The 9,734-nt window shown below is 45.1% G+C and overlaps 2 protein-coding genes across 2 annotated transcripts in view; one reads left to right on the top strand and one right to left on the bottom strand.

The window, feature by feature from the left end:
* Positions 1-1,300: 1,300 nt before the first annotated feature.
* Positions 1,301-2,118, top strand: LOC124025688 (thymosin beta-b). Its single transcript, XM_046339030.1, has 3 exons — positions 1,301-1,450; positions 1,597-1,710; positions 1,960-2,118. Exons 2-3 carry the CDS (start codon positions 1,611-1,613, stop codon positions 1,989-1,991), a joined length of 132 nt encoding a protein of 43 aa, XP_046194986.1. The 5' UTR covers positions 1,301-1,450; positions 1,597-1,610; the 3' UTR covers positions 1,992-2,118.
* Positions 2,119-5,073: 2,955 nt separating this feature from the next.
* LOC124025687 (high affinity choline transporter 1-like) overlaps positions 5,074-9,734 on the bottom strand; it is a 28,960-nt gene continuing 24,299 nt past the window's right edge. Inside the window, exons 8-9 of the mRNA XM_046339029.1 lie at positions 8,401-8,571; positions 5,074-8,106 (exon numbers count right to left, since the gene is read on the bottom strand). Of these exons, the coding sequence (XP_046194985.1) occupies positions 7,699-8,106; positions 8,401-8,571 (579 nt within the window). The 3' untranslated portion in view covers positions 5,074-7,698. The remainder of the gene's footprint in view (positions 8,107-8,400; positions 8,572-9,734) is intronic.

Below are 9,734 nucleotides of genomic sequence, written 5' to 3'. Positions count from 1 at the left end.
TAGTTCCACATCATGTACTGTCTATAGTCGTCCTAAATAGATAGGATGTACTGTCTATAGTCATCCTATATAGATAGTTCCACATCATGTACTGTCTATAGTCGTCCTATATAGATAGTTCCACATCTTGTACTGTCTATAGTCGTCCTATATAGATAGTTCCACATCATGTACTGTCTATAGTTGTCCTATATAGATAGTTCCACATCATGTACTGTCTATAGTCGTCCTAAATAGATAGGATGTACTGTCTATAGTCATCCTATATAGATAGTTCCACATTCTGTACTGTCTATAGTCGTCCTATATAGATAGCCTAAGTTTACTGCAGAAATGTCTGACCTAATCATTTTACTAGTTCTTCACAGTAGATAAGGTAAACGTTCACCAACTGTCTCTGTCCCCCTCGTAGTTGTTGTGTACATCCCTCTGTCATGTGGTCTGTGTGTATCTAACCTGACGTAGCAGGTGGAAAAGTGTATCCAAGCGTCCAGAGATCTGTATATAGTGACAAGATGTCTATGTCTCTGACAATGGGAGTTGTTGTCCTGTGTGGTGATATTCAGACACCTCCAGTTGCATTAGAAAGCTGTTATTGTGATATGAAGATGCAGAATTCTGCGTCTGTGACCACAGTACACTGGGTTTGTCCCCGGGATTAAGATAAGAAGCTGTATTTTATCTGAGAAGACAGAAGGGGAAAAGGAGGAAGAGAGAGAGGTGGGAAGAGGGAGAGAGGAGAGGAGGAGGACAGGAAAACGGGCCCCATTCAACAGCAGCACAACAGATATCAGCACTCTGGTACCAAAAGATGGTCCTCCATTCAGAACACCATACAACTACATGTAGAACGCTGACACAGCTATGGAGATGAACAGGGAGCGACAGACATACACACATTAGATAGAAGAGCAGATATTTACAAGGAACTGATGGCAGCCCAGATAGAACACATTGGTAAACAACCCAAAGAAAAAAGCAGGGAGACACCCCCACCTACCCAGCCCTTCTTCCTCTCAATGATGCCCTGACTTGCATTTCTTCCACAGGAGGCTGCAGAGGGGAGGACGGCTCATAATAATGGATGGAACAGAGCAAATGGAACGGCATCAAACACATTGGAACCATGTTTTATGTATTTGATCCCATTCCACTGATTCCGTTCCAGTCATTACAACGAGCCCCTCCTCTCCAATTATGGTTCCACCAACCTCCTGTGATTTGTCTCACACTCACTTCATTTGGTGTTCCACAGTAGCGATCCAATTATGCTAATTGGATGTTAAACAGGTGAATGAACAGGTGCCACCACTTAGAAAATTAGAAGGCCCCTCCTGCTAGTAATCAGCGTTCCTTTCCATTCTCATAAATAGATTCTGGAAATGAAGGTGTTCATTCCTTCCTTATTTACAAACCATTTTGTGTGGTGCAGTAGCTGTGGAGGTTTAAGGTAGGCCTGTGTGTCAATAGCTTATGTTTTAGACTGTCAGCAGGTGAATAACTTCAGTAAAATGTTTGCCTAATAGTATTAGTCCACATCAAGTCTGGGAACTTTATCATACAGGCTGTTTATTTAACACCAATCTGTTTCATTAGAACCCAAATCAACAATGGCAGACAAACCAGATGTGAGTGAGATCGCTCAGTTTGACATGACTAAACTGAAGAAGACTGAGACTGAAGAGAAGAACACTCTACCTACCAAAGAGGGTAAATACAATGCCTTAGTAGCCACTGGTTTTATTATGAAACCTGTTGGTAACCAGAACTACTAGACCTTGAATTAAGGCACTCTGATGGGTATGCCAACTTGAATTTCGGTTGTAGAACTTGAAATAAGGTACTCTGATGGGTATGTGAACTTTAATTTCGGGGCTTTCTGGTTAACTTTGTCACTTTAGCATTGATGTCACAATTCTCTATTGCTGTCCGTTTTTAAGCCGTTTTTCTCACCTACAGTCATTGACCAGGAGAAGCAGGTGGAGTCCTAAAATGGCTGCTGTCATTACTCACAAGCTACATCCCAGAGGGACTGTTTCTCCAACCTGAACTCTCCGTTCTGGACTGGATCCTCATGGCTGCCTAAGTCACTGACTCAATAAAAGCCATGTAGACTAATCAATGTGTTGCTGGCATTTGTTCAATATATCTTGACTGATCTTGTGTTTGTATTAAGGCATTTCTACTAGGCTGTTAACACAGGCAGTCTGTTTTGGACCCCCCCCCCCCCACCAATTGGTCTATTTACTAATCAGTTCTCTTGCTAATTGTTCTTAACTTTTATCTAGCCAGCCTGTGTGACTGCAGTATTCATTGGATTTTTCTAATCCCGCCATGAATTTGTGCAGTTTTCCATTTGACCCTCATATAATTGATGGCTGTAAGTGACATAACGATATACAATGTAACTGAAAGACAGGCTTTGTTTCCCAGGTTACAGTCCCTCCCTGACGACAAGGGAACACAGATTTAGTTAAGAATAACGTCATTTTAATTCAACTGTTTATTCACTGTACTGAACAACCCCTTTGGGGATTTACAATGTACAACCTCTCGCTAGGACGGGCAGCCTCGCATAACCTCTGTCTGTCTTAGACCACATGCACGTTTATGAGAGGGAGAAATGGATGTCGTTAATGTTGGGTTACGATTAGCAAGGTCCCTAAGAAAAAAAAGCAGTATAATTGAATTCATGTTAAAACTTTGCCGCTACATTAGAACCTAGGAAATCGAATAGCTGTAAGCGTTCTAGGAAATCACTTTATACTGAACAAAAAATATAAATGCGTACATTGTTACAGTTCGTATTTGGAAGTCAGCCAATTGAAATGAATTCGGCCTTCATCTATGAATTTCACTCCCAAGGCAGGGGTGCAGTAATAGGTGGGCCTGGGAGGGCAGCCAATCAATCAGTTTCTACCCACATGGGCTTGATTAGACTTCTCCCCCACCCCTCCGATGATCCCACAGGTGAAGAAGCTGAGTGTGGCAGTCCTGGGTTGGCATGGTTACATCTGTTCTGTGGTTGAGGCCGGTTGAACGCACTTCCAAATTCTCTAATATGACGGCGGCAGTTTATGGAGAAATGAAGTTCTCATTTACAACAGCGCTGGTGGGCTTCCCTGCAGTCAGCATGCTGCCACCTGACAGAATACTCATTACAACAGCGCTGGTGGGCTTCCCTGCAGTCAGCATGCAGCTACCTGACAGATTACAGAATACTCATTACAACAGCGCTGGTGGGCTTCCCTGCAGTCAGCATGCTGCCACCTGACAGAATACTCATTACAACAGCGCTGGTGGGCTTCCCTGCAGTCAGCATGCTGCCACCTGACAGAATACTCATTACAACAGCGCTGGTGGGCTTCCCTGCAGTCAGCATGCTGCCACCTGACAGAATACAGAATACTCATTACAACAGCGCTGGTGGGCTTCCCTGCAGTCAGCATGCCAATAGCTCCCTAAACGTTAGATACCTGTGGCATGTGTAGTGACAGAACTGTACATTTTAAAGTGGCCTTTTATTGTCCCCAGAACAAGGTGCACCTGTGTAATGAGGATTCTGTTTAACCAGATTCTTGATATGCCACACCGGTCAGGTGGCTGGATTATTTTAGCAAAGACAAAATGCTCACGAACAGGGATATTAAATTTGTGCTCAATTTTAAGTTAAGCTTTTTGTACATATGGAACATTTCTGTGATTTTGTTTTATTTCAGCTCATGAAACACGGGACCAACACTTTACATGTTGCGTTTTATATTTTTGTTCATTGTATGTTCCCGTGAGGCAACTTCTGGTTTTGGAGTAGCTCAAGCTGGAAATGGGGATGATTCTCGATTACATTTACATTTACATTTAGTCATTTAGCAGACGCTCTTATCCAGAGCAACTTACATCTCAAGTTACATTTCCATCTACAGCTCTCCAGTCTTCCCCCACTGATTAAAGCCTCCCATCTACAGCTCTCCAGTCTTCCCCCACTGATTAAAGCCTCCCATCTACAGCTCTCCAGTCTTCCCCCACTGATTAAAGCCTCCCATCTACACTCTCCAGTCTTCCCCCACTGATTAAAGCCTCCCATCTACAGCTCTCCAGTCTTCCCCCACTGATTAAAGCCTCCCATCTACACTCTCCAGTCTTCCCCCACTGATTAAAGCCTCCATACTGCTGCACAGAATACCACCGATGCTTTTTGAATTCAACTACATGTGGTAACTAAGTACATAACACAACTGGGTTGTGTTCATTAGGACACGAAATGGATAGGGATTTGCAACACACAATGAAAAATAGTCCAGGTAGTCTTTCCCTGTTTCAGTCCGTTTGGTGCCTAATGAACACGACCCTGGAGGTACGACATAAACCTAAGACCTTTCACACATTCTAGTTCACAATCTGAGGTGTTTTTATTCTGTTGCAAACTGAATGTGTTGCAACCAAAAATAGTTTCTATTGGACAAATTCTGTTAAGTCCCTCCCCCTTTCATTTGCTTCCATTTTAAGAAGCATTTTGCAACAGAACTGTTCTTTGGCTACATGTCGCTCTTTGATAAAGCAGTAGATAATATATACTTCATAATATCTAAAGCGAAGACTGTACAGTGCAAGAGTATATTACAAATCACAATTGACACGTATAAAAAGAGGCCTGGTTGTCCGTCCGCAGGGTCCTCAGTGCTGTATCAGTTCTGTTCATGTCGCAGGGAAACTAAACACATCATTCAATAACTAGCTAAAGCATGTCTGTTCTTACTGGATGTGTCCCAAAAGGTACCCTATTCACTATGTAGTGTACTACTTTAGACCAGAGCCCTTTGGGTCCAGGAGCCGATGTCCCAAAAAAAAGCATCTTAAGGCAAAGTTAATCGGAAACTGGATCCTGGTTAATAGTATAGACTGCCTCAAGGCACACCTGTTAATTGAAATGCATTCCAGGTGACTACCTCATGAAGCTGGTTGAGAGAATGCCTAGAGTGTGCAAAGCTGTCATGAAGGCAAAGGGTGGCTACTTTGAAGAATATACATGATCCCATATGTGTTATTCCATAGTTTTGACGTCTTCACTATTATTCTACAATGACAAAAATAGTGCAAATAAAGAAAACACTCTTGAATGAGTAGGTGTGTCCAAAATGTCTGACTGGTGCTATATATATATATATACACATATACATATACATACATACACATACATATGGTGTCGCTTTGTGATACAGTCAATGTCAGGTAAAGTGAAAATGTATTTCCAATGAAATCAAGGAAACAATATAATAGACCCCTTCTACAACTGTCACTCAAACATTCTGAATTCCAAATCAGGCACTGTAGCCCCTCCCTCCTGGCCACTACTGTAGATCTGAGAGGATCTGATTGGTGGAAGCATTAGGGTGACAGTTCCACCCAGCCAATCATAAAAAGGCCAGATGAAAGCGTCACCGTGATGCTGATATGAGATCCATAGGAGTGTCTAGGACAGGGGTGTCAAACTCATTCTCTGGAGGGCCTCGTTGTCTGCTGGTTTTAGGTTTTTCCTTTCAATTAAGCCCTCGGAAACCAGGTGAGGGGAGTTCCTTACTAATTAGTGACCTTAATTCATCAGTCAAGTACAAGGCAGCAACGAAACCCTGCAGACACTCTGCCCTCCGTGGAATGAGTTTGACATCTAGGGGCTAAGATGTAGGGGTTAAGTAGTAGAAGCTAAGGCATAGGGGCTAGACTGTAGGGGCCTAGTTTAAAGGGACTAGAGTGTAGGGGCCTAGTTTAAAGGGGCTAGACTGTAGGGGCCCAGTTTAAAGGGGCTAGACTGTAGGGCCCTAGTTTAGAGGGGCTAGACTGTAGGGGCCTAGTTTAAAGGGGCTAGGGTGTAGGGGCCTAGTTTAAAGGGGCTAGACTGTAGGGGCCTAGTTTAAAGGGGCTAGACTGTAGGGCCCTAGTTTAGAGGGGCTAGACTGTAGGGGCCTAGTTTAAAGGGGCTAGGGTGTAGGGGCCTAGTTTAAAGGGGCTAGACTGTAGGGGCCTAGTTTAAAGGGGCTAGGGTGTAGGGCCCTAGTTTAAAGGGGCTAGGGTGTAGGGGCCTAGTTTAAAGGGGCTAGGGTGTAGGGGCCTAGTTTAAAGGGGCTAGGGTGTAGGGCCCTAGTTTAAAGGGGCTAGGGTGTAGGGCCCTAGTTTAAAGGGTGTAAGGCCCTAGTTTAAAGGGTGTAGGGCCCTAGTTTAAAGGGTGTAGGGCCCTAGGAATTAGGGGCTTGTACATTTGGAGTTCAGAAATAGAGAGGTTCTCTCTGTACAACACTTTGTTTGGTATTAAAATGAAAATAAAAAACACACAAACAAAAAGAGGCTGGACCTCCATGTAAACCACAGCTCTGCATATAGAACCATAGAACACAACTATACTACAAAAACCTCTTAGAAAACAGAGAAAGGTTTTGTTTGCATTGCTGAATCTGGCCAGAGAAGGGGAGAGAGTGGAAGTGAAAAAGAGTGAAAAAGGGGAGTAGAGGGGATGAGGTGAAGGAGAAAGATGAGGGGGGGGGGTGGAGAGGAGTATCTAGGCAAGTCAGTTAAGAACAATTAACAATTAACAAATTCTTATTTACAATGACGGCCTCCCCCGGCCAAACCCGGACGGCGCTGGGACAACTGAGTGCCGTCCAATCACGGCCGGATGCGATACAGCCACTAGGGAGCCAGAGTTACAGTATAAAAGTTATATTCAGAGAGGATCAATCGGATAGTTGTTTCTCAGTCTCTACCCTTCACCCCCCAAATCACAGTGTCAAAACTGACCCACAAAACAAACAAACACACACAAAAAAAATGTCCGTGAACTTTTGTCGAGATGTAGAAAGTTGGACTAGAAGACAGATGCCTGTTAAGGTGTGTTTCCATTCAAATGTCTTGTGTTGATAACAACTGGACGTAGTGAGGTCACACCTACAACAACACATTTTGCGTGAGAATTGACTAATAGTTGCCATATGTGAATCATTCTCATGTGCCTAGTTGTTGCCACGGTGAAACGTCCTCTCCTGTAGATCTGTAATAATTGGATGGTGAAACTTGCATCCAGCCAATCAGAAAAGCAAAGCGAGGGCAATTCAGGCATTTTTGAAAGTCAAGACAATCCTTTTCCCTGCAAATAAACATTTAAAACACGTTGTAGTTTAAAAATAGATTTAGCAAGCAGTAGGCATTTAGAACCGTAGGGTATAAACTGCTTTATAGTTGTGTGATGACATCACGTGCCCCGTGTACCTTCTCAAAGTTATTCGGCAAAATCATCGTTGATTTGAAAAAAAAAACACAGTTTCGATCATTTGTCGCAATAAAGAAAGTCAGACAAAATAAAACTCCACCCCTTGTGGAATAGGAAATGTCGTTTCTCCCAGAGCTGCCGTTGGTCTTCGCGACATTGTTTTTGTGTAACTAGCCCGGTTCACTGGAAACTGCAGAGTGTCTGGCCATTTTTTTTTACCAGCAACACAATGCTTTATGATGTCATAATGGGTGTTCTTTCTGTTGTTGTTGTTGTTGTTGTTGTTGCGTGTTTTTCGACCATCCTCCCGTCTCCAAAATCCTTCGAGTCCTCAGCAGAAACACAAAATGTCCGCCCGACCAAACAAAACACTTTGCCTCAACATGGACCCTCAGCAGCCTCCTGTGATGCTCACCCACTCAATCCACCCATGGCCTTCCTCAGTTTCCATCGTCCCCCTCTGTCCAGCAGCTGGTGTCCAGAAGCTGCTTGTTCACCACCGCCTCCTTGGCCTCCACACAGTCCTTTTTACTCTCTTCTTTCTTCACCCTGGTCAGCGCTGTCACTTTGGCCTGCGACCTCTTGATCTGAAACACGTCCCACCTCTCCGACAGCAGGCCCTTGTTGAAGATGTCGGAGGTGACGCCGGAGGCGACGAGGATGGAGCAGAGAGACGTCAACATGATGGTGGTACGGAACGGGAAGAACTGGGTCATCACGCCCTCCGCGTCCTTCCTGAACCCAGGGAAGTGGATGACAGGGGGAAGGTTGATGAGGGGTTCCCCACTCAGGATACGGAGGACCAACGCTAGGAGATACCCCACACTGGCACCGTAGCCGTTGGACACCTAGCGGAATGAATGAACCAATCACTTAGATAGATGAATAGATACTGTAGATGGATATCACGACATGCAGAATTCACAAATAATCTCTACACACATCCACCACAGGAGGCTGGTGCCACTATAATTAGGGAGGACGTGCTGGTGGTAATGGCTGGAGCGGAATGGGTGGAATGGTATCAAACACACGGTTTACAGGTGTTTGATGCAAGTCCATTTGCTCCGATTGGGCCATTGTTATGAGCCGTTCTCCCCTCAGCAGCCTCCTGTGATGCTCACCCACTCATCCAGCCCTACCTTGAAGAAGAGGACACAGACCAGCTGTGGGAACATGATTGTGTATGACATGTCGACGCCCACCAGCCAGAAAACCAGAACACTGTTATCCAGGAAGGTCAGGGCCGTCCCCGCCAGGCCACACACCACCACCGAGGTACGGATCACCCACTGTATCTCCCTGTCTGAGGCCTGGAGGAGAGATAGACACAAGATGGAGGCACAGTGGTCAGCACAGATCAAGACAGATCCAAGATGAAGGCACATTGGTCAGGCCAGATCCAAAATGGAGGCACAGTAGTCAGCACAGATGAAGACAGATCCAAGATGTAGCCACAGTAGTCAGCACAGATCAAGACAAATCCAAAATGAAGGCACATTGGTCAGGCCAGATCCAAAATGGAGGCACAGTAGTCAGCACAGATGAAGACAGATCCAAGATGTAGCCACAGTAGTCAGCACAGATCAAGACAAATCCAAGATGGAGCCACAGTGGTCAGGACAGATCCAAGATGGAGCCACAGTGGTCAGGACAGATCAAGACAAATCCAAGATGGAGCCACAGTGGTCAGGACAGATCCCAAATGGAGGCACAGTGGTCAGGACAGATCCCAAATGGAGGCACAGTGGTTATGAGAAACACAATACATGAATTCAGGAAGCGGATGATGCTGTCTGGTCAGAAAGAGGACGATGCTGTCTGGTCAGAAAGAGGACGATGCTGTCTGGTCAGAAAGAGGACGATGCTGTCTGGTCAGAAAGAGGATGATGCTGTCTGGTCAGAACGAGGATGATGCTGTCTGGTCAGAAAGAGGACGATGCTGTCTGGTCAGAAAGAGGACGATGCTGTCTGGTCAGAACGAGGACGATGCTGTCTGGTCAGAAAGAGGACGATGCTGTCTGGTCAGAACGAGGACGATGCTGTCTGGTCAGAAAGAGGACGATGCTGTCTGGTCAGAACGAGGGCGATGCTGTCTGGTCAGAAAGAGGATGATGCTGTCTGGTCAGAAAGAGGATGATGCTGTCTGGACAGAAAGAGGACAATGCTGTCTGGTCAGAATGAGGATGATGCTGTCTGGTCAGAAAGAGGATGATGCTGTCTGGTCAGAAAGAGGATGATGCTGTCTGTCTGTCTGTCTGTCTGTCTGTCTGTCTGTCTGTCTGTCTGTCTGTCTGTCTGTCTGTCTGTCTGTCTGTCTGTCTGTCTGTCTGTCTGTCTGTCTGTCTGTCTGTCTGTCTGTATTACTTCTCGAAGCCGGCAGTAGGCATGTCTGTGTAATATAGTGGTTAGATAATGTAGCAGTAGGCATGTCTGTGTAATATAGTGGTTAGATAATGTAGCAGTAGGCATGTCT

The sequence above is a fragment of the Oncorhynchus gorbuscha genome, unplaced genomic scaffold (assembly GCF_021184085.1).
Source record: "Oncorhynchus gorbuscha isolate QuinsamMale2020 ecotype Even-year unplaced genomic scaffold, OgorEven_v1.0 Un_scaffold_2345, whole genome shotgun sequence".
Classification (NCBI taxonomy): domain Eukaryota; kingdom Metazoa; phylum Chordata; class Actinopteri; order Salmoniformes; family Salmonidae; genus Oncorhynchus; species Oncorhynchus gorbuscha.
The sequence above is the reverse complement of the archived record's forward strand: the minus strand, read 5'-3'. Positions and strand labels throughout refer to the sequence as shown.